The sequence below is a fragment of the Diadema antillarum genome, unplaced genomic scaffold, assembly GCF_040938485.1.
Source record: "Diadema antillarum isolate AM-2024a unplaced genomic scaffold, OU_Dant_1.0 seq00001348_RagTag, whole genome shotgun sequence".
NCBI classification, from domain to species: Eukaryota; Metazoa; Echinodermata; class Echinoidea; order Diadematoida; family Diadematidae; genus Diadema; species Diadema antillarum.
Genome location: NW_027272113.1, coordinates 1,480,050 through 1,506,218, shown reverse-complemented (window position 1 = coordinate 1,506,218; position 26,169 = coordinate 1,480,050). Strand labels below are relative to the sequence as shown.

Sequence of the window (26,169 nt, the reverse complement as noted above, 5' to 3'; positions counted from 1 at the left end):
GCATCGCCTTCGGGTTACGTGGATAGATTAAAGAACACTGACTAAAAATATTATAATTATGTCGAACGCTTGCGTTGTGGGGCCGGGGTAGTCCCTCTTGTCGTTTCCATGACAACACAACTGGGGGTGGGGAACCTGCTGAAAGAACTGACTCTTTCAAAAGTTTGGATTCAAGATAGATGCACCCCGATTGCTTGTTTCCTGAACGTGTGTGGGTTTGCGTGTGTAATATCACATAATTATGTTAACTTATTTCGATGTATTTCCAATACAAACCCATGCACACTGCTTTCTCGTATATACCTTTAAATTCCATTCATTCTCGGTACATTTTTTTTTCCCCATTTTAATTCTCCAGCCTTTTACGTCACTCTTTACGTACGTGTACATTGTGGATTTTATTAAAAGAAAATATGACCATCAAACTCAAAACCCATAAAAAGTCACAGATTAGGATTCTCTGTCTTGGACCAAAACACGTCATTTCGGTTGACCGACTCAATTTCTTTTAAGTTTGTCTTACCTGGGGGAGCTACAATTGTAGTAATCTTTTCTCGGACTACTGTCAAAATTTGGCAGTTTAAAAACAAAAGCAAAATCGAAATACAATGAATTGGCAGTTTTCTGGACCATGTTTTTTTTTTTTCGACAAGGTCTGCGCTGCTTTCACTGGGAAATAAAGTAGCTGTATTACACTGATAATTCTGTACAACACCTCTGAGTGGCCCTAATCTTTAAGCCCTCATTTCTCCCTTTTCCACGAAAATTCACCCCTTAACTCTATTATTTACATCCCTTTTTGAACGGGTTAGGATGGTCCAGTTAAACAAGTTTAAAATACATCATTTAAAAGCTCAGAGCTTATAAAAACTTTATTATACTATATGTAGAAAAGATGAAATTCATTTCGGCCCACTCTTTGTGGCGGTTGAGCTGGGCTGTCACTTATTATCTTCTGGGACCAACATAAAGAAAGAAACTTATTCAAAGATGTAGGGCAATTTGTCAACCTGTTGCAATGAAAGAAACTTATTTCCGTACAAATACTAACTACCCTCCCTCTCTTTCTTTCTCTCTCTCTCTCTCTCTCTCTCTCTCTCTCTCTCTCTCTCTTTACCCCCATCCCCTTCCCAAAATGACTTCCAAAACGTCGCCCAAACAACAGAATCGCATCAGTGTAAGTATTCGTTGTGTGAGCAAAAATCAAACAACTCATAACCCTGTAATTCCACCACACAATAAGAGCACCATGCAAAAATCATCGTTTTCCGTTTGAGAATACAATAGAATCATGCTTTATTCATTTTTAATCTGGGTACATGGGCAACAAAGAAAGACGAAATGAAGCGTACACATACACGGTATATTCGAACATATGGAGATAGGGGAGAAGACGCTATTTGGCAAGTTGCAGTACAATTAATACACTCACAGTCATAATTACCATCGTCAAAATCACCATGGATTATCGGGAAAGTATTCAGCGAGAAGAGCCGTGTCTTGAACACGAGTGAAAGGAACTTCTAGGTAATATCAAGAAGGGCTCACTTCGAATCAAGGCGCGGCGTCTGTTCTCGTTCGGCAGTTTCGCATAAGCCAAACGAGCCAGGCTTGACTTAACAGAGGAGGTGTTTATTTGCTGCTTTTGAATTATTATTATTTTATTATTATTATCATTATTATTATTATTATTATCATTATTATTATTATTTTTTATTATTATTATCATTATTATTATTATTATCATTATTATTATTATCATTATTATTATTATCATTATTATTGCTATTATCATCATTAATATTATTATTACTATTATTACTACTATTATCATCATCATCATTATCATTACTATTATCATGTGGTTGTGGTTGCTGTTGTTGTTGTTTTCTTCACATTTGGTACTCGCCAAATTCTTAAATGACAACTGGTATAGTTCGTTACTGTATCATTGCGTAGTAGGTACAAATGAGAAATAACGACGTTGAACCACGTCAGAAAGGATTGCTGTCAGTAGCCACGTGAACAGGTATTTCTTTGCCGATATTATAGACCACTGCTGAATGTCAGTTCCACTGACCAGTTTTCAGTTACTTGCACTGGTTATATCAGATAAGCATGAAATGGACAATCCGTGTATTCTGTGAGCTATGGGCGAAATCCAAGTTAATATCTTGAATTGGGCACGGTTCGAAATACTATAAACCAAAATATAAAAGCAGTAGAGTTTTTCTTCGGCTTAGCTGATTTTTCCGCTTATGCGAGGTCGATTTGGGCGAGATTGACTGTATACACAAAACAAATATTCACAAAGATCCGCGTCACCGTTTTATAAAACAAATACTGCACAATTTGCAGTATCTGGGTAAAAGGGGACAGACCCCTCTGTACCTTTAAGAAGGCATAAGACATGACTGAAAGCCCACACTGAAGTGCATCAGGAGCATAATACCAAATCATTTGATATCTAGAGTCTCCATTGTCACAGCTAAACGCAGTACCAGTTAATAATAAAGAACGGATGTCCTCACAAAAGAATTCCCAGTAATTTATTTTTTTGAAATTTCGATTTTGTAAAAAGTCGCACTTTACACTGTCGTTGAATTATACCCCATTTCAGTTCATATCGGCAGGAAAACATGATGTTTACAACAGGTATTGGGGGCTACATTTTGGCGAACACTCGAGAAATAATCTGTTCGTCAAACCGACGTGCATCTCTGAAAAGGTTGCCTAGTTAATTGCTATGGACAATTCAGCAACTCAGGGTGGGCTCAGTTCCTCAAATGTTCTTGCTCAAGCATACTATCAATGGTGTGGCTTGAGCCAAGTCTACATTATCAAACATGTGCTCAAAAGGGACGTTTCAAAGCAAATTTCGGCAATTAAATGAAACAGGGACCTACATACAGAAGATAAAACTGTCATATTCTTTCTTTTTTGAAGGCATAATGATTTGGTTCACATGCCCTACATGTACTTTCTTTCAGAGGGAAAGTTATTTCATTTAATTTGGAAATTCGTGCATAACCTCGCCACTTGATATTACCGCGCTCTGACAGTGCACTACACAGTGGACTAGACTTAACCCTTTCCTCTTCAGGACTGAAATTTCCATAGACTTTGTACAAATATGCATGAGATTCCGTACAAAACGAATTACCAGGTACAGTGTAAGCTAGGTCCGTTCTGATACCAATCGCGAAGTACGTGAATAACTGAAAGAGAGCAGAGGAGGGGGGATGGTGAGAACAAAAGGAGTGAAAAACCTCACTGAATAAATATTTACGCTATGTCTCACTTGTAACTAAAAACCGTTATAGCTCCTCACTCCATATATGACTGTGTCCACACTATTGTCTTTCCAATGATTAGCTGCATTCAAGTCATGGTTAACAAGAAGCGAAAAACCAACAGCATACACAACACGCGGCACATGTATTACAAGAATTCAGCAGGCACGATCCAGAAGGTGGTTTCAATTCATCTAGAAAAAAAGGGAAAAGAGAAATAACACCCAGAGCACCTGCCTGCCTTTTGAGCACCGAAGATACACAACTGCACGGAGCATGTACATTCTGAAATGTATTAAGGATGACTTACGGAATAACACACGTAGCTAATAAAGAGTAGTTGCATGAAGCTAATTAGAGAAGAAGGCGTCCTTTGCATTGCAAGTTTTACAGCATTAACGCCACAAATAAAACCATCTATGTTTCGTGTGTATTGACACCACCAACATTACGTCATCTTAAGGCCACCGCACACTACACAACTTTGTCCCGATTTACCAGTCGTACGACCTTAAGACCGGAAGTGTGACGTCGCCAGTCTTGCCAGTTTCCAATCGTGCGACTGAGTCGATGATATTTGAGACGTCGAATTTTCACGCCCGGTCTGATTGTATAGTGTGCAGGGGGCTTTTGAATAGGACCACAGACTTACCAATACGTAACAAACGGGTTCATATTACCATGATCATGTATAAATAAAAGAAAATCGTAATACTTTTTTTTTCATATTTACAGTTTCACCTTCCAAGAAGTCCATTAAAAATAGAAAATTATACAAGATATTCTGTCAGTAGTATACAGTCAATTCTTTCTCGTGTATATATACATATAAAGGTATAATTAAAACATGAACAACGTATACCGAAAACAAGGCAAACAGCTTAATTCCCTCAATCACTCACTTGAGGTTCTGACCAGTTTTGATAACATTTCATGACAACGAAATAAAGTACATAACTTTTGCTACATTTAGATACGACTCTAGACCTCACAACACCCAACACATGTTTGTAGGGAGTGAGCCGAAAGCTAAACAGGCAAAGAGGAATTTTTGGCAGGGAAATACGAGAAACAAGAAACAAAACAGTGAGAGAAAATTGCCATACTTCCAAAAACTGCCACTATGAAGCTCTTGGCAATATAAGAAATTAAAGAAGAAAACGTGTGACAAAGATAGAATTATGTGAACAAACCACTGAAACAAAACATGTCTTAACAAATGCCATGTAGACTGACGGCCAGTCGGTTACAAAGGAAAAAGGAAAAAACTCGTTCTGTACGTCATACCAAAATATTCTGCGTCTGTTGCAGATGAAATTGTATAAGTTGCTTCCTTGGGCTACACATCTTGAATATCTTCGATGTGTGACATACCATTTAAATACCATCACGTCCTGGGGAAATATGATGCAATAATCATAATTTTGTCATGATAGAATATTATCTCAAATTTGACTGAATTTCAATGCATATCATATTTCTGAAAAAATATGAAATGCAACAAGTTACTAGCAAGATAAAAAGAGACTACAGAAAGGAATTTACAGGTCTGCAAAATGAGAGAGTAACATTTAACTTTAAACTAGAATTTGTAGCAAATCTAAAAGTCAGGTAAAAATGCGGAAATTAAAATGCCTTTGAAAATAATGCAACCCCTAAAAAACAATCATTTGCAAACAACACAGGTGTGTCTGATTTTTTTTTTCCAAAAATTTTCAGTGATCTACTTTTCTGATATTTCTGTTTTCACATAAAGAAGCACCGTATCAAGGGGGAATTTCCCTTTAAGAAAGAAAAACACACTAAAGATAAATATCAAAAAAAGGTCTAAAAGAGCACTGAACCATAGACGTATGGTGTATGGGACTAAACAGGTTAAAATACATAGCGGCCTACATCATATTCAATCAACTGTAATGGAATAGTGAACTTCACATTTTGCTTCTGAGTTGATCTAACAGCTACCACTCTTTTACTCCCTCATCAAAACTACATATGACTTCTTAGCTTAAACACATACACACTCACAGAAACAGAAAATGAGCACTGGAAATGCAACGAAAGTACAAACCAGGAAGTGAAATTAACAACTCAATTCCTTACGAACTATCAATTACCATCAACTTGGTTTTCACCTAAATATCGGGGTGGCAGAATACCACATGAACACAAAAATATTGTATGTAATGTGTGTAAAAACTTAAAATCCAAACTTCCAATCAAAGAATGCACTGTAACCAGCATCCGCCTTTTATTCCTTTATTCCATTTGAATTCAAAGTTGCGTTCTTCATTGATTTAAAAAAAAAAAAACAGTAAAAAAGGAGGAAATAAAACTGCTTATTCTCATTAATAGGCGGAGTTGCAACTCTGTCAAAACAAAATGGAATGTTTGGGGGGGGGGGGGTTTCTCTCCTTTCCTGTTGATTCCAAATCAAATACAAGTCCTCCGCTGAAGTACAAATAACTTATGGAGAGATGAATAAAAACTGGTATCCTTATTCTGAAAGCAGCCTGGTTAATACCTCTGTGGTCATCTGAAAGTACTCTGTTGCATGAAGCTTGTACGTGTATTTCAAATTGATACATGTGTACTAACGCCATTATGATTGATTAAAAAGATGAATTGGCTGTAACGTATTCAGTCTGTGAAAGTGTGTTTGAGATTATCAAATCATACTGGACATGATGCAGACAGTCATAGTTTTATATACGAAGAGTCACTTATTGTGAATGAATATGAATGGAATATGAAACGCACTCCATGGTTTTAGAGGAATCAAATCACGTTGACATGGTCTACCACTTAACCCTTCTTTCTTAATATCTGTAAAGTTTTAAACTATGATGTAATATATAATCCATTCTCATATCCCTCCCCCCCCCCCCAAAAAAAAAAAACCACAACAACAACAAATGAATAAATTAATTAATAAAGAGAGACAATAAGTCAGAAAACTTTGGTGTGGAGATTATTTCAAATTTGCACATTTTTTTTTTCTGCTATGAAAGACTGAGTGAAGACAGATATTTGGGGAAAAGGAATGAGGAGTTGTAATATCATACTTGGCAGAAAGCAATTAAGTGAAAGAATCCTAGAATAAATGTGTGATAAAAATCATAACATCACAACAACAACAACAAAATAGAGTAAACACAGAGCAACCTAAAGTAAATGAAAGGAGAGGTGACTTCACAACATCTCCATATTTGGTAAATGAAAGAAGATTGCACAACTGCGTGAATAAAGCAACGCCAAGTTTGGCACACGCAGGTCAAAACCAATCAATTTTGCTTGTTTTTTTATGTCGTCATAATATCATAGTTAAAACAGTACACAAGGAGGCTAAAGGACTGGGCTGAAACAGTCCTGTCAGCAAATTTAAAAAAGAAGAAAAAAAGGGAAATAAATTCTGATTACTGAAAGATTCCCATTTTGCACAAACAACCCACATTGTTCAGATTCAAAAGTATTAACAATTTCTTTTGTACAATAAATCTGCCTTTCTCCCCCATTGCATAAAATGCGTAATAAACATGCGGAAGTTCCTGGAAATACATCAGAGTTGTATTGGTCAGAGATTAAAAAAAGAACTGGTCAAAACACTACAGCATGTTGGTATTTCAGAGGAAAGAGGAAATCCTTTCCACAGTATATAGACATAGACTCTAAAATTGTATCTACATATGGTTTAATACTGACAATGATAGTTTTATTGTTTTCTCTGTTATGTACCGCATATTATGCTATATGGTTTGCTTCTGTTTATACTCCTTTTCTTTCTGTGTTTGTTCGTTTCTTAGGTTTTTTTTTTTTTTTCTTGAGGTGGTTTCAGCTTATTTCAGTGTGTTTGAAGCACAAAAAATTTCAACAGTCGCCTCTATCCCTCCACAATTTGACTTATAATTCACTTCCACAGACCAGTTTACAGTTGAATCAAAAAGCTTGACAGATGGTCCTAAATTTGAATACATTAGCAAGTTTTGCTTGTTGCTGTTCAAGCCCGGCATTGTTCATCCAAGTTTGCTCACACTGACAGGTAAAACACATTCCTTTTAAAAAGAGTCCGACACACTATCACCTCCACCACAGCCAATGGTGCGATTCCATTATGAAAGTTACGAGTGTATGAGTTGAAAGTGAAAGAAAATGGCTGAAAATAACTCCATTCACTGCCAGTAATTCCATTTGGTTATGATGGTGGAGGCCTACTGGCCTATATATATATAAAAATATGAACACTTTGTACATCAAACAGGACACATTTCCAAGAGGCTTTGGATTTAATAAACACTTGAGAGTTAGCTAGTGAAAATTTAAATATTTCAAATGGGAAACTGCATATGAAAAGCAGAAGAACAAAATATATTCTAACAAAATAATCTCATTTGCTTCTTTGAACTATTCTTCTTCATTTTTTTCTTCCCCTTTCCTTTCCCCGCAATCAGTATCCGGGATCAACAAAGCAATCTGGGGTACTGCCAATAAACAAGGCCTCATGGCCAGCCAAGTTTCAGATGCACTGTGGGATGGCTCAACAGCAAACTTGGATCAGGTTCGGGCTACATCTTGCTCAACAAACCAGCAGGCGTGAACAGCGTTGATGAGTCGCGAAAGAACCACTGCACATGCGGTAGAGCTTACCAACCACCCAACCCTGGTCACATCTTCATCTAGGGGTATTGTTCAAGATTTCTTTGCTTTCATCACAGAGTGACCGGCACATTGCAACATTGCAGTGATGACCCATGACTTCAATGGCTGCAAATCTGTCAAATTAAAAACCTGTACACTCTTTTTCATGCTACATTCAAACTGAGAAGTGATGAACGACATGCGCGCAATGATTGCATCGCATTGCATGTGTGTGAAAACACCAGCACAACAACTGGGAGAAACAGTGATACCAAACAGGGCTCTCTACAACAGCACTTTGCATATTCGCAGTACCACAAAGTGCTTGTACTTCTGCAATGTTTGCAATGAATATGAAACACAAAACATGAATATGACTGAAAATGTATTTTTCTACGCAGATCACCTGCATATACAGTACACACTTGCATTGTTCATACTGATGGTGATGTACATCAAACCTTTGGGTTTGCCATCAGTGTGAAGAAAGGCTCTGAAATAGATCAAGTTTTACTCTGGACACCATTTGGGGCCATCATTTACTTGACTTGCTTTACCTGCATTCCACATTTCAGTCTTTCGGGAGCATATAATCACTCATATTTAGACATCCCAGTGTGAACACACCCAGATTTTAAGAAGGAAATGCTCACTGCCACGATATGACAATGAAACCTGAAGTCCCTGTGAGTTGTGTTCGTTGGTTAGATTTTTTAAGCCTTTCTTGGAATTGAATAGCGTGACACTTTATGAGGAAATGATATGGACAGTCTGGAAATGAATGAGTATGTTTCTCTTCCGGAATATGATCAGACTCAATGGCAGTCTGTTTAAAGGGTCTGACTCGAACTAGTCTTAATCTTCCCACAGTAAGGGATACTTCAATTTGATGGCACTTTTGTATTTATAGCTAATTGGTTATTGAACACTCAAACTACTATCAGCAACATGCCTGCACAAAATGTCAATGACATTTTTTTATACATCCACGTAGAGGGGTTTAATTTAAAGTTACCACCGTGTCACTGAACTCTTCTATATGCATCATAGCACTGGAAATTTTTGGTAATGCTTTGTTGGTATGTCCCAACAAAGCCAAACTTTGTTCGCATATCCCCAAAACAATAGGCACCAAAATAAGTTCTTCAAATCAAGAAAATGATACTCACAAAGCAGACTTTGATGAGATAAGAAATGTGGCTAGTTACCATCATTTCTTCCATTTTCAATTCATGTCTTCATTTCTCATTCTTTTTTCCTCAGACGCCGTTACTATTGCAAAGGGAAATTAGTTTCACACAAATCAAGGGGATGTGGACCTTGTCGACTTTAAGTTGACATCTGTCACACCTCAGAACATCATTTTACAAGGCGAGTTTAATTAGATTACTCTTATATCCATTCCTTCACATAACAATCAAAACAAAAATAAAACAACACTTTAAACAAAACTGCACAGGGACAGGTTGGTTTTGTATGGTACTACAGATGACCTACTGTTCTTCCAGACACTGTATTTACGTGAAAGAGGATGTAACAATGCAAAAGAGGAAATCATAAAATCTCAGACATGTTTTGAGTTATCTTCTGGAGCCAAAGTAAAGAGTTGGTTGAAATTTACTATATCAGAGACTTTTACACCAACTTTCCACTGTACATGTGAACACAACTCGGAATGCATTCTTATTTCAAATGTTTTAGTTTAATATAGCACAGAACTCTCTGAGTAAATATTTTACAGAGATACAAGCATCCCTCTGAGCATCCAAATACATCTATTGCTGCTGGCGATGGCACTAATTTTCTCTCATCGGGTTTGCAGCATACTGTCTAGAACTGCTTTTTCTTGCTTCCGATTCACTCGGCCCCTTCCCTCAAATCCGCGTCTCTTTCACTGGAAGCGACTCGATCATGTGGTTGTTGTTGGTGTTCTTTGCACTCAGGATGACCGGGAGGGGCCCGGTGGCACTTTCCTCTTTGGAGGGCGTCCTACCCGGTAGGTCTGGCCCGGCTTGCCTGGTGGAACCATCACTCTTACTGGTCTCCAGGGGTTTGACGGTTTCGTAGCTGTGCTGCACGACGGCTCTCCGCTCCCCGTGCTCCGACTTGCTTTTCTTGTCGTGCTTCGACTTTTTCCGCGACCCGTTCTCCTCGACCGCCTGGTACGTGTGTTCCCGCCTCACCCAGAGGTCGGCACTCGGCTTGTGCTCTGTGATGTGGACCATTCTCTCCTCCATGGGCGAGCGGGGAGGGAGATCGTCGTCAATGGACTGGTAGTTGTTCTCCACAAGGAGGGAATCGTTGCCGTGGTTTCTGGCCCCGCCCGGCGCACTGGGCGGCATCTCATCAACATCCGCATAAATGTCTGAGTAACTGTTCATGGCAGAGTTCTGCGTCCAACCACCGCCGGGATAAAAAGGCGTCCCAGAGTTTCCGTTGACTCGAGGCGGGCCCGCACTACCGCCACCAGCTTCCCTGGAGCCCCGTGTCTCCATCACTGCCACAGTCTTGCGGTTTTTGTTCACTCTGGCGTACAATTCACCAAAGTCCACTTCTTCGTCAGCTGTCGCCATAGCAACGCCTTCGTCACTCTGCCGCTTGTGATTGTTGTTATTCGCTTGGTGATGCGGACTGGTTTGCTGCTTGCTTCCCGACTTGTCCACTTTGGCATAGAGCTGATCGAAGTCGTCTTCCTCGTTCATCTTCTCCTGGTGGTTCCCGTTGCTATTGGAGACCGCCTCCCTGTTCCTCCTTTCAGTGTGTGACTTGTCGACCACAGCATATGGCTCAGGATCTTCACTGTACTCTCCTACAGTTTTGGTGGACAACGAGAAAGATCTCATTAGGAAAAAATTCACAAACCAATGAATTTGAGAAAAATTCAGCTGCTTGCAGTATTTTCCCCCTACAACTATTGCTCCACAAATTCAACATCTTTCAGTAATCAACAAACTGAAAATCCTTCCCTCTTACTTATAAAAAGCATGCATGATAAAGCCATTGTGCTTCTAAAAACTCATCACCAGAAAAAAAAAGAGAGAAACAGCTTGTATACTTTACAAACAAGCACACTACATAGAGATACATCTCAAATCCTGTATTACTATGCTCATGCCTAAAATGCTCACTCACCTGCTGGTGGGCGTGGCCTGTTGTCCTCGGTGATTTCTTCATACACACGCCCCTTCCCTAAGCCATGGAAGGTCTGCCAAAGTTTGCAAAGAAGCCAAAGGAGGGAGGGGGGGGGGGGGGGGGAGGGCAGCAGGAGAAACATGAGAGATAAAAATGAGAGATGGTAACATTATGATGACTTAACTATTTGTGTGCTTAGAGTGCTGAATGACACAGAAAACCCCTTAAAGGGTGTGTTCAGTTCTGGTTGAGGTGAGGATTTAGCTTTTAAAGGGTGTGTACAGTTCTGGTCGAGGTGAGGAATTAGCTTTTAACGTTTTGCGAGATATTCAGAAACCACTCTATGAGATGTCAAAGAGCAATCCCATGCAATTCTAAGGGGTATCAAAATGTTATTTGATGAAAATCGGTTTTGAAGTGGCCGAGATATCCCCAAACAAGGTGAAACAAAGAGATCCTAATAAAGTTGTGGCCTGAAGTCTTTTATTATTATCACTTTTTGGATATCTCAGCCATTTGAAAACCAATTTTCATCAAATAAACGTTGAATCCTTCTTAAAATTACATGCTCAGCTCTTTCATATTTCATAAGAGGTTTCTTGTTATCTCACTTAAGAATGTAACTAGAAATGTCGCTATGGCGACTGGTATGCCTCCGCCATAATGCATGATTCTCCTAATAGGTCTATAGTACATGTGGACAATGTGTGATTACATTTTCACAAAATTGGCAAAATATTAAAATGACATGTTTGTCACAAATGTATTGAATGTTTACCTTCCTTGACCTATGTTTAATTGGATGAATAGGAGATCATGTATTTGGGGATTTAAGAACTTTCACTTGACTTTGATCCATTCATAAGTTTATGCACTGAGTTATTTTCAAGGTATGGAGAAGAAGCGCAATTTCTGTATTGAACAGTAAATTGTTATCATTTTCATCTGGCCTTTGATTTATAAGAGAAGCACTGTCAGGCAGAACATACATAAATTCAGCATGTACTAAGTTTCAAGATAACTTGAGCCACTTCCGAGATATGGAGAAAAAAGTAAGTTCAGCACTTTCACTTGATCTTTGACCTTTTGACCTTTGACCTTCTTGGCAAAAAAAAAATCCTAGAGAATCTCTATTGGGTTAGACATGCATACATCAAGTTTTAAAAAAAAATATCCCGCTGGCATTGCAAATATAAGGAAAACAGTAAGATTTTGAAGTATTGCCCTTGACCTTTGACCCCTGACCTTTGACCCCATGAACCCTAAATTACCTAGATAACCACTGCCAGTCAGTAGATGCATATACACTATGTTCCATGAAGATACCTTGAACAATTTCCAAGATACAGAGAAAAAAGTGAAATTTTAACATTTTACTTGACCTTTTGACCTTTGATCTTTTGACCTCATGACCCCAAACTTTCACCAGAGAATCTTAATTAGGTAGTACATGTATACACTAAGTTTCAAGAAAATATCTTCAGGCATTGCATAGATATGGGGGAAATAGTAAAATTTTAAGCATTTGACCTTGACCTTTTGACCTTTGACCTTGAGCATGTGCACCCAAAAGTTGATAGGCACAACTTCACCCCCTAATACACATACATGCCAAGTTTCATTAGGATACCTCAAAAGGTTTTGGTAGTTACCCTGTCCACAAAATTCATTACGGACGGACGGAAGGACGGACGGACGGACGGACGGACGGACGGAAGGACGGACGGACGGACGGACGGACAACCCGAAAACATAATGCCTCCGGCACCACTTCGTGGCGGAGGCATAAAAAACATGAATCCCCACCTCAACCAGTACTGTACAGCGTCTTTAGATAGCATTTCATACACTGTCCAAAGTCCTTGTCACAGGAAAAGGTTACAACACAGCTTTCAAGACAAAAATACCATGGTTGATGAGAAGATCGAAGATCGACATGTTGCACCATGTCATGGCAATGATTACCCTTACTGTGCTTTAAAGGCATAATTTATCATTTGCAGATGAAACAAAAACCCAGCATTAGTGCTTCAAAATAGTTCTAAAATGTGATATACGGATAGAAACAACCACTGTAAAAATTTGAACCAGTTGAGTAAAATCGAAGTATTTTTAAATATACAAAATGTGAACAATAGTTTAATATAATAAAAATATTTCCAGACTAAACCATCCACAGTTATGGTTTAATGAGAAAAATAGTGATATCCCTTCATATGTTTGGTTTTATTGCAAAAATTTTATAACGTAGGATATTTTGTGATACATCTGACCTACACATATGCGTCAGAAGTAATATCTTGAATATTTTTAAATCACTGCTCCGAAATGTAAACAGGACCTTGAATTGGCCAATTGGCACATTCACTGTCTCGCTTTCTTCTCCAACAGTAACAGATTTGTGGGATCTTGCTTTCAGTGAGAAAGACTTTGACAATCCTTTTTTTATCTCAATTGTATTTCCCTGACACATATGCAGGACAGAGACACTGGATTATCGTGTCATTTGTTTTATTTTGTTTTCTTTTTGGTAGGGGTGTTCTGGGTTTTATTTTGTTTTGTTTTGTTTTGTTTTGTTATGTTTTGTTCTGTTTTGTTTTGTGTTTTTGATTGGTATGTATTCCATCTATCCTTGAGACTGGATCCGCAAATGTCATCAATCAGCTCAAAACCAATAAAAAGCCGCAGGCTAGGAATCCCATGCAATGCACCAAAATATGTCATCTGGGTTGACCAACTCAAATTTTCAAAGTTTGTCTCACCTTCAAGAGTAATCTTTTCTCTTCCTATGGTAAAGATTTGGTAGCTAAAACCAAACTGGTATCAGGATATTAGCAGTTTTTCTGGACCATATGTTTTTAGGGACAGGTGCTGTCTTCACTGTGAAATAGAAGGTTTTCATTGATCCTCCTGCACAGCATGCCCAAGTGACCCTAATCCTTAAATCCTCTTTTCTCCCTTTTCTATGAAACTGTAACTGCTAACTCTCTTATTTCAAACACTTTTTAAATGGGTGTGAGGATGGTCCAATTTTAACAAGTTATATATCATTTTAAGGCTTAGAGCTTAGTCTTTTAAATTCTGTAGAAAAGCAGACATTCATTTCCTAAGAAATTCAGATATTCAAGTTCCAAGAATAGTTGTTTGTTTTTTATTTTTTTCCCAAGAAAAAAAAAAAAAGAAATCCATATCAGAAACCCTAAAAACAAACTAGCTGACAATTTGTCATCTGCTAACGATCCCTGAAAACTGACCCACCTGTCTCCCCCTTGGTAGGGGAGGGGGTGACGTGTTGTTCTGCCCCCTCACGCTGTTGTCGTCCACCTGCTCGTAGATGCCGTCGAAATCCTGCTCGGTGCCACCACCACCGCCAGCAGCTCCAGCTGCACCGGCCCCAGCGGCGCTCCCGTTGACTCCTCCCTGGCCCCTGAGGGCGTCCTCCGTCACCTGGTTGTGCTGCAGCTGCTGCCGCGCCCTAATACTCTCCAGGCTCTCCCTGGCACTGACCTGTCGCGTGCAGAGGACATGGCAAAAAAAACAAACATGGTCGAGATTAAAGGTAGATTAAAGTTCCACTAGAGCAGCATGGCTCTTACGTCTAAGGTAAAGTATGATATTGTCCTATTTTCAACATCACAACTCATCACAAGATTTTGCCATAAAGTAGGAAAGAAAGAGCAGTTCCAATAGGATTGTATAGTAAAATTATTAATAAAAAATAGGAAACTCCTATTGAAACATGAACTGGGAATGGTCAAACTTCAGATTCTTTCCTCCAAATTCAGAATGGTTCCAACGAGGTCTGCCGTTTGTTTGTCTCCGTCTTTTTTTTCCAAGTAAGTCTAACCTGTGTGTAGGGTGGCTCCCTCCTTCCGGTTCCTGGAACTCCTGGGTCTGGACCTGGACCTGGCATCCATCCTGGTCCATCTCCACCCGGTCCACCTCCTCCTGGTCCTCCTGGTCCCCCTCCTCCTCCACCACCAACTCCTCCTCCTCCGCCTCCTCCTCCTCCTCCTGGATTGGGACTGGCCCCGCCCCGTCCTGGATCTGGGCTCCCAGGAGAGGACACAGACCCAGCCCTTCAGAGAAGATAGAGACAAATTTTCCAACCAAACTGGTCAGCATATGTCTGCTTCTTTCTTTCTCTCTTTGAAACTTTTTTTTTCCCACTTTCTTCATCAACCTGTTTTTCGTTTTCTTCTTTTTTATCATTGCTAGGGTGACAAAAGTTTGTATCTCACTTTTTGAAAGAAAGTGGCCAAATCATTCATGTGAAGGTGAAATAAAATACACTTTTCTCAATACAGGTATTCAAATAATTTCTCTTTTTTAAATGTAACATCCCAATGTATATCTCATAATTATAAAACCTACATGAAGGCTTAATCTCATTCTAGCTCTGCGTAACTTACATAAAGTGCAGATGAAATATGAGGGAGAAATGATAATTTTGCTAAAATTCAAGGTCAGAATCCAGAAAGGACAGTCGAGATACTATTTCTCGAGGACAGCACGGTCAAACAACATCAATTATGATTTATGGTGTGTAATCAATCAAATTATGTCGTGTTATCTTCAATCACCAAGTAGTAGTGGTAACAATTTCAATTCATTTCCATATCTATTTCATTTCCCAACAGAACACAGTTTCTTTGAACAGCTTAATATTCGAATAATCGTATCAGAATACCATTTGTCCCAGAGGTACATGACACAGCTGGTGTCAACTACAAACACAGGAATAGAAACCCAGGTATACCATATCAATGTGAAATCCATGCATTTACAAAAACCAAATATAGATTGTTTTTAATGAGATACAATGTCTGTTCCTTCTTGAAAGTGAATACATGTATGGGCAATGAATATGCTGGAACCTTGCTGTTAGTAGACTATCAAAGTTTCTATTGACCAAATCACAATTGCAATGATTGGTGATCTATTCTGAGGAAATGATTCAGCAGACCAGGGCCCCGTTGCAAGAAAGTTGCAATCAATTGCAAATAATTGCTAATTTTGAAACAACCATTCTGATTGGCTCAGGGTCTGCCCTATTAACCCGTTGAGGACGAATTCCGAGTATACTCGGGCAGGGGTCTATGGGAACTGCGTGTTGTAGCAAAATCAATCCGTCTTCAACGGGTTAAGAAGACATGCATGCAACGATGATTTTGATTGGCCAGTGACAATCAGTTGCAAGTTGCGTTTAAACGCAAAGTTTCTAGCAACGGGGCCCAGGTCCCTTGGATTTCTTTAAGTCGTCTGTCAATTCGCAAAAACAACATCTCGCGAAAATGTCCATGACCTCATTTGCGAAAATGTCTGTACGCGAAAATAACAGTTATACAGTATACAGTATGCTTCACCAAATCTTCCTTTATAGATAAGCACAAGCAGAAATGAGTATTTTGTTTAATGCCAAAAATAAACTTGAATACTGAGAAACATGTTGATAAATGAGACCCTTTCTCTGAAACTATACAGGGAACTGTAAATTTTCAGAGTATAGTGATTAAATGTGGCTGCGATGGTAGGCAGAATGTGGCTATGTAGTTACCTACACAGGGTAGGTACAATGTGGCTACAATGGTAGGCACTTTGTTGTACCCACAATCAATCTTCACGACATTGTGGCATACCACATGGAGCTTTAAATACTAGCAAGTATTTCATATTCATTTTATCATTTGATAAAGCTACCTTTAATATTTCTTTCTGAGTATTTGAAGAGATGGATTATTACATTATGAAAAAAAGGGAAGCAACCACGATTTTTCCAAGCACTGTAATTGCCCAGGACCTATAGAGAATTGAAAGTTATAAACTACTATCTTGCAAACAATAAAATGTGGCATCCAAACAAATGGCAATGTTCTGATCCTTTTGAGGTTTTATAGCATAAGGGTAGGCAAAACAAACGCATGTATGAAATTACGTATTCATAGTTTTAAAGTCTATTTTGTTCAAAGTGACTGTAAAACGGAAGAAGAATATCCCAGTGTTTTCACTGATTTATGATACACTGAATTATATCCCAGTTTATTTCTCAGAATTCCAACAGACAAGAGAAATAATGAAAGGGAAATGGAGCTAGTGGCATGATGTGGTTTTCAAATCAGATCACTCTTAAAATAGTCTAGAACGCAAGCAGGAAGTAAAGAAGTGCCGACCTCCAAAGGCGGAAAAATCATAAGGTACTATGTATCCTTAAAGGAAGAGAAAGCATTAAAAAATAAATACGTTGTAGTTACAGGTAGAGGTTTTGCATTAATATCTAAAAACAATATTTCAACTAATAAAATTGATTTAGCAAATAACAAAGATAAAACTATACATAAACTGTATACAGATAGATAAGCAGATTTTACAATACGGAAAGTTGTTTCAAAATAATGAAAGAAAGATTATATGAAGAGATAAACAAGAACCTATGTTGTGGCCATTGGTGGATAAATTCCAACCTTGGCCCACATGGCATTCATATCGGGATCAAAGCCAAATATTTTGGCAAGTTATTAAATTCGCAGTAAGCAGCAGACTATTAGGGTCAATCCACGTCAAATCAACCAATTTTCAGACAATTTGTAACCCGACCCCCTTCAATTTTCTTTAAACTCGCACCAAATGTGCCCCCAAGTGTCTGACGGAAGATTCTACAATATTTTGCCCCAAGGTCAAACGGTTGCTAAGATACGGCCTCCCATAGCAACCAATGCGTGGCCAAATAACCGAGTTTAAATAAAATTTGCTATTTTTGATTGGCTGCTGCAGCCAAGTTAGATGAGATACATTGCTCATTTTCTGTAAACTTGAAGAACATTATGATGCTAACATGCACAATATGTTACGGCACGAATCTGACATTCGGTTATTGCGCAAGAGGTCACCGAAAATGGCGTTAAGCGTCAACGTTAATGTTTTTGGGTGCATGTTTGGAAGCTGATAACTTCAAAATTCAATTAGCTTAGAACCCAATATTACGCATATATAGAGACTCTCACTTGCTCTACACACCTACCAAAATTCGGCCAAAAAGTATGCTCCGTTTTCTTGAAGGGCGCCCTCAAAGTTGGCTTTTTTCAAAAAGTTGCCAAGTTCAAGGTCACAAATCACCACTCGTCCCATCGAGGAGTGACACCAATTTTTGTGTATTAAAAGACATTTACCTATATTTTCATGGGTTACCAAAAAACTTTTGTAACCGGAATGTTTAATAGCTTTTTTATGCATTCGAAAATAGTCGTAAACACCCAAAAATCGACGTAAATTGACATATAGGGTTTTCAGCATATTTCAAATGGTGATAAATCAGAGATGAAGTGCCAAGACACAATGGTATCTTCTGTGATGATAGTCTGTAACTAGTACCAAAAGGACATACATCACAAATTGTTTTGTCTTATTGGCAATGACCTTGAGAATGCAGCTGAAAATCACAAAAAACAGTAAATTGCTCAATTTTCCGTGACCATAATCGTGCTAAAGTGTGTTTACATCAATTTTTAGTTGTGTGCCATATCAGTACTCATGGTGACTTTAAGCTGAAAACTGCTAATCATGTTCCATTTCTATTCTATTTCAAGCTACAAATAATATTTGAAGTCGTCTCCAGATATTTTGACCTTGACATTGTTCTGAACACAGATGTAAATTCCTTAATATTAGCATTATTCCCAACACACAAGTGATTTACAACTTTGTACACCATTTCAAACTTGAATTTCTCTCAGACAGAATGCCTGATCATATTTATATTTACAGTACTGGTAGTCTGTAATGAGAATTTAGAGGATGTAGTATCAACTTATTTGTCTCATAGACATTGACCTTGAAAATACAGCTTAAAATCATAAAATCAATATTCGTTCAAATTTGCAATACACACTTTAATTAAAAATGGTGTTTACAGCGACTTTGAATTGTGTGTAATTGTTATATATCAATGATGTGTTACAGCCTATAATTGCTAATTATTTTCCCTTTTGTTCCACTTGAGCTGCAAATAATATCAAGTAATATGTACATATCATTTGACCTTGACCTTATTTTAGAATAGCCATAATTCCTCAAAATGAGCATATTCACCACACATTGAGCACTACAGCACATTTCAAAATTGATTTTCTCATAGACAGAATGCCTAGTCATGTTGATATTTGCATAAAGGTAGTCTGTAATGGGTACTTTGAGGATTTATGATGCTCAGTGCACACACTTATTGTACAGTAGTGTCCAATTTATCCAAGTTGTATGCCTATAGAAAATGGATGCATAATCACCATTAACATTTTAGCCATAAAAATAGAATGATCAAAAGAACAAATTTCAAGACTACTTCCATCCTAATAATGTCATTGACTTCGAATTTCTGGTTCTGAATTTCATACACTAGGCATTCTGTCGATGAGAAAATCAATTTCGAAATAATGTTGTAGAGCAGTATCTTATGGTGTTGTGAATATATTCTTATGCTCAAAGGCATTTATGACAGTTTTTAGAATAATGTCAAGGTCATATGATTTTTGATATTATTTTTGGCTCAAAATGGAACAAAAGGAAGAAATAATTTGCAATTATCAGCTGTAACTCATCATCAATATAAAAATCATACACAATTCAGAGTCACTGTAAACACCAGGCTCTAATAATGTGTATTGCAAAATATTTTGAACGATTATTGATTTTTATGATTTTCAGCTGTATTTTCAAGGTCAATGTCATTTGAGACAAATCAGTTGATACTACATCCTCTAAATGCTCATTACAGACTACCAGTACTGTAAATATAAATATGATCAGGCATTCTGTCTGAGAGAAATTCAAGTTTGAAATGGTGTGCAAAGTTGTAAATCACTATGTGTTGGGAATAATGCTAATATTAAGGAATTTACAGCTGTGTTCAGAACAATGTCAAGGTCAAAATATCGGGAGATGACTTCAAATATTATTTGTAGCTTGAAATAGAATAGAAATGGAACATGATTAGCAGTTTTCAGCTTAAAGTCACCATGAGTACTGAAATGGCACACAACTAAAAATTGATGTAAACACACTTTAGCACGATTATGGTCACGGAAAATTGAGCAATTTACTGTTTTTTGTGATTTTCAGCTGCATTCTCAAGGTCATTGCCAATAAGACAAAACAATTTGTGATGTATGTCCTTTTGGTACTAGTTACAGACTATCATCACAGAAGATACCATTGTGTCTTGGCACTTCATCTCTGATTTATCACCATTTGAAATATGCTGAAAACCCTATATGTCAATTTACGTCGATTTTTGGGTGTTTACGACTATTTTCGAATGCATAAAAAAGCTATTAAACATTCCGGTTACAAAAGTTTTTTGATAACCCATGAAAATATAGGTAACTGTCTATCAATACACAAAAATTGGTGTCACTCCTTGATGGGACGAGTGGTGATTTGTGACCTTGAACTTGGCAACTTTTTGAAAAAAGCCAACTTTGAGGGCGCCCTTCAAGAAAATGGAGCATACTTTTTAGCCGATTTTTGGTAGGTGTGTAGAGCAAGTGAGAGTCTCTATATATGCATAATATTGGGTTCTAAGATAATTGAATTTTGAAGTTATCAGCTTCCAAACATGCACCCAAAAACATTAACGTTGACGCTTAACACCATTTTCGGTGACCTCTTGCGCAATAACCGAATGTCAGATCCGTGCCGTAACATATTGTGCATGTTAGCATCATAAAGTTCTTCAAGTTTACAGAAAATGAGCAATGTATCTTATATAACTTGACTGCAGCAGTCAATCAAAAATAGCAAATTTTATTTAAACTCGGTTGTTTGGCCACGCATTGGTTGCTATGGGAGGCCATATCTTAGCAACCGTTTGACCTTGGGGCAAAATATTTTAGAATCTTCCGTCAGACACTTGGGGGCACATTTGGTGCGAGTTTAAAGAAAATTGAAGGGGGGCGGGTTAACACCATTGGTTGATTTGACGTGGATTGACCCACTAACAAAATCTGCGAAAATAAAAACCCTACAAAATATGTGGTGCATAGCGTACAAATATAGATTGTAAACAATTTTTGGTTTTTGTTTACAGTTTTTTAGTTTATTGGTCGAATTCGACGAAAGCTTTCAAAACTCTTAAAGAATTGCGTGCTAACCTCTGAGATGTCGGCGGCGATGCATTTTCCGGCGAGTCGAGGTCCAGCGGCCTGTGGAGAACCGGTGGGGTCTCATCGTCCTGGTCAGCGGCTGCTGTAGCGCCCTCTGCAGTTGACTCATCTCCAGCCTTCCCATGGATGTCCTTGACCCTGGCATAGCCGTGCTCCTTCTCAGGCTGGAAATGAATAAAAACAAACAAATATACAATAAAACAAAGGTAATAATATTAATTCATATGTGACCCGCTACAACAAAATGATCCTAAAGTCGGGCGAGGTCGATTATTTGAAAATTACATGACACAATTCCCTAATCTTTCTGCTTTAAATTGATATATAACACATCTTATAAAAATAATCGGCTGCGGAGATATCGATGTTTAAAAGAGAGCATGTCGAGACGTCTGGAAAATCACTGTTTCGAGAAAAGCGCCCTAAAAGTTCTCCTTGCGATGCATTCACAATCAAGGGACACGCAAGTCAGTATTCACCTCCAGACAATAGAAGGTAAGCCCTAGCAACCCCCGAAATGCTCATTCAAACACAGCAAACTGACCAATGAGATCACTCTGGTCGTTGTTAGGGGCGGAGCCTATCTGTGGCTCTAAATCCAAATGTTCGAACCAGTTTCTGCTTCGTTGAAACGCCAAATAAACATGGCCCAGAAAACGCTGTTTTTTGGTCTATCCTTTCATCATTTTGCTTCAAAATTTCAACAGATGATAGAAGACATGTCAGACTCTAATAACATGTCAAATTCAGAAAATCGTAAGTCTTGACCAATTTTGATGCTCTGACTTCAAACTCGATTTTCACAGCTTCGACCGTGCGCGACTTTAGGACCATTTTGTTGTAGCGGGTCACATATAATCTCTTTTCATAGTAATGAAAACATATGTGTATGTGTAATGGTCTCTGTGTTTATCAAGCTTGCGCTGTGCGCCAGTGTACGCATTCGACTAAGCCACCGCGACCTTGTGCCTTTAAGGTTTCCAAACAACTTTCAGGCAGTTTTGGGCAATTGATAAATGCAAAGCTGTTTTGATAATGGGGTTAGAAACAAGTATCTGAAACACACACAAAAAAGTGTGATCACATAAATGTGTTTGAGCCAGAAACGTGTTTTGTAGAGTTGATAAATGCAGTCATTTTGAAACGCATTTATAGCTCAGATCTGCCCACGCCAACCACTGCCAACTACACATCTCTGCTCCTCGGGTCAAACTGTGCAATGGAGCTGCGCAGAGTGACAAGGCTTCCCAATCTACTCACAACGGAGTTGATAAACACAACAACTCGAGAAACGCGACGCAAAAGGCATTTGCAAACGCACTTCGATAGTGGGTATTGAAACATGTTTCAAACATGTAAAAGTTGGTAAACATGACCACAGTGAGACAAAGAGACAGTAACAGAGAAATATAAAGTGATACACGAGATAAGGAGAAAGAGAGACAGAGACAGAGAGAGAGAGAGAGAGAGAGAGAGAAAAGGAGAAAAAATGCTGGGGAGAGGGGGAATTACGGTGGGTAGAGGGTGACACGACTTTTGCTCCTGTGACAGTTGCTCCGGTCTTTATTTTTTCCAAGGACTTAGGGATAGGCTGAGGGTTGTGGTAAGGTTTAGGCTTAATACATATGATTCGAGGATTAGGATGAGGGTTACAGTTATGTGCTAAAGGATAGAACTTCTGTTTGGCTTTGTGCAGATATTTCACAGAAGCAATTGTCATAGAAGAAAATGTCAAGGAACCAGGTATAGACAGAAAAAGAAAATCACCTGGGTTGGACTCTTGTACTTATACAATAAAGGACTTTAAGCTGCTATTTCATGGACATTTAAAAGGTGTCATCGAAGAGGTTGTTTGACCATAACATTCAATGAAAGAGATCATAGAGGTTCTTTCTACAATGAACAGAAAATAACATTTCAACTGAAAATCAGAAAATGATATTCATATGTCTCAGACTTGGACTCATGTTTGTTTTTTTCCAGCTTTTTTTTTCTCTCTTTTTTTTTTTTTTTGCATGACATTCCCCTCAGTTTCTGAAAGGTAATAATCTTCACTGAAGCAAATCCGCAAAATCTCCCGACACAGTTTCCTTTCCAATGGCACTTGGCAATTGCTTGTGATATCAGGTCAATATGACCAAATTTGGAAGCGAAAAACGAAAGCACTGTTGCCAAATTCCAGTTATCTCATTCTTTTTTTTTTTTTTGGTCCTTTTTCTCCTTCTTACATGTTCCTGCAAATCTTTGCATGTAGGTAGGGCTTGCATGCTCAACTCATGTTGGGGTATGCCAGGGCACAAGCCCACACTAGTGTTTACAAATGACAGATTGTAATAACAAAGATATAAAGTCAAGCTTCATGTGCCATAAAATCTGAGCTTGTCAAACAGCCCTTGGTTTGCAGACCCATGATTTGCACACTGCAATGGAGCATGACGGTATTAAATTTGTATGGTATGTGTGATTCTTATGTTTTAATGTCTGGTTTGTCTTAACAATAATGATAATAGTAATGATAATAATAATCACATTTATATGGGGCTTTACACGGGTGTTTCTAAGCGCACTGGTGCTATTATACCAGAAAACTAGCAAACACAATAACATACATGTATTAATGTCACACCAAAATAACAATTATGAAAAGGAGAAAACAACACATGTGATACAATGACTAAATACTGTGTGCACCCTTAATGCATGTTTACACTGTATATTAACCTGTACTACATTGTATGCTGTGCCCTTGTAAAAGAGGATATTGCCATATTCATCACGAGAAAGCAGTGCGAACTGCACATTTGATGATACCTCCCTTAACTACTATATTGAGTTAGTATCTCTTTAGTATATTTTTTTCTGTAGTTTTATTCACACTATAAAAACATAATCTAGAAAGATCTGAGTAATCCAGTGCATTCTGTCAGGTGAGAAAGGGGGTTCAAAAGGAATGATTGAGAGGCCCATGCAAAATTCACTAACTGCATTTGTAGTTATATGTGCATACCTGTGCCACATTCAATGAGCCATGTATACTCATAATGATAATAACAATGAATTAAAATGCTTGAGTTAAGGGTGTACATGGAACTGGATGCATGATTGCACTGTCTGTTGTTTACAGCACACCATCGCCTTCTAATCTTAGCAGGTTAACAATAGAAGGAATGTTGAGAAATCTTCCCCGACATTTTCAACATTTTCAACACTATGCAGTACACAGCATGTATTGATTTCTTCCTCAATCTATTATGTTTCTATCATATTTTGATGTATGTGAATTATGTATTTCCATATTGTCTTTTTTCTTTCTTTCTTTGTGCTATGTTTTGTACACTGACACTCTTTACTGAAAATGGAAAAGAAATGAAGTGAAATGAGAAGGAAATAATGGAGTGGTTACCCATCATTACCATTAAAATATGCACACTGCCTCACAGGATGGGGGGGGGGGGGGGGGGGGGGGGGGGTATAAAAATGGCTGCACCCCTCACACTCCCGAGGCTTAAAGGGATAGTACAGTATTGGTGGAGATGAGAACTGGGCTTGTAACTTTTTGTGAGATACCAAGAAAACACTTATGATATAGTACAGAGCATACCATTTTAAGAGGAATTCAAAGTTTTTTTGATGAAAATCGGGTTTGGAATGACTGAAACATCCAAAAACAAAGTAAAACAAAGCGATTGTAATAAAGTGTGGGTCCCACACTTTATTAGAATCGCTCTTTTTTGGATATCTCAGCCATTTCAAACCAATTTTCATCAAATAAACGTTGAATTCCTCATAGAATTACATGCTCTTTCATATTTCATAAGAGGTTTCTCATTATCTCACCAAAAAGTGTTAGAAACCTGAGAATAGGTCTCAACCAAAACTATACGATCCCTTTAACTGATCACTGCAGCAATATACAGTGAGTTATGTCTATATAATATAGTAAATGAAGGATTGAGGCATCTAGCAGTATTACAGATAATCTTAAAAATATGTGCAAATATTTATCTCTTTTTTTCCTCCTTCTTCTCCTCATCCTGTTCAATATTATCATCTTTCTTTTCCTTCCTTTCCCTCTTCATTTCCATTATCTTCTCCTTTTCCACCTTTTCTTTCATTTCCTTCCTCTTCTTTTTTTTTGTGTGTGCTTATCACTCCTTCGATTTCTTCTTCTCCTTTGATTTGTTCCACATTTTCTCTGAAAACACCACTACACAGTACACACTTCATTTGGAGTGAACAGCTCACAAACAAAATTATGTGATCAAAGGTAAGAAGGTAAGAACACACAAAACATACCTGCATACATTTTACATCATATTGCTCGATCAAACCAACAAAGCAAATACAGCAATACTAGTAGATTTTGAGAAAACCAAAGATTTCTGAATGTTCAATCCATCATCTTTGACATGGACAGCATCCCGTGGCCATCCAAACATATAATCTACATCACCTGACTGTGAAAATATCACAAACTGTCACAGACAAAAAAAAAAATTTAAAAAATGTTAATCTGCTCTGATCTCTTAACTCGTTGAGGACAATTTGATTTTGCTACAACACGCATTTCCCATGGATGCTTGCCCGAGTGTACTCAGGACTCATCTTCAACAGGTTAAAAGTAAACAAAAAAGCCGATGACGGCTGATGATGATGAGCACTGTATTTATATTTTGAGGAAAGGCTTCATTGGCTTCTCACCTCACACGATGTGTGTAAAGGGAAAGTCCCTGACTTTAAAGGACAAGTTCACCTTCACAAATATAAGGATTGAGAGAATGTAGCAATATTAGTAGAACACATCATTGAAAGTTTGAGGAAAATCAGACAATCCGTTCAAAAGTTATGAATTTTTGAAGTTTTTGTGCAGTACTCGCTGGATGAGAAGACTACTGCAGTGTATGAATAACTTAGATGTCACATGCGTACAACAATATAAGGAAAATATAAAGAGA

At 38.0% G+C, this 26,169-nt stretch overlaps 1 protein-coding gene across 1 annotated transcript in view; it reads right to left on the bottom strand.

Annotated features, from left to right (window-relative positions):
- Window positions 1-6,154: 6,154 nt before the first annotated feature.
- Window positions 6,155-26,169, bottom strand: part of LOC139708567 (uncharacterized) — a 55,680-nt gene continuing 35,665 nt past the window's right edge. The window contains exons 6-10 of the mRNA XM_071620510.1: window positions 21,203-21,378; window positions 14,908-15,139; window positions 14,319-14,567; window positions 11,061-11,133; window positions 6,155-10,737 (exon numbers count right to left, since the gene is read on the bottom strand). Of these exons, the coding sequence (XP_071476611.1) occupies window positions 9,803-10,737; window positions 11,061-11,133; window positions 14,319-14,567; window positions 14,908-15,139; window positions 21,203-21,378 (1,665 nt within the window). The 3' untranslated portion in view covers window positions 6,155-9,802. The remainder of the gene's footprint in view (window positions 10,738-11,060; window positions 11,134-14,318; window positions 14,568-14,907; window positions 15,140-21,202; window positions 21,379-26,169) is intronic.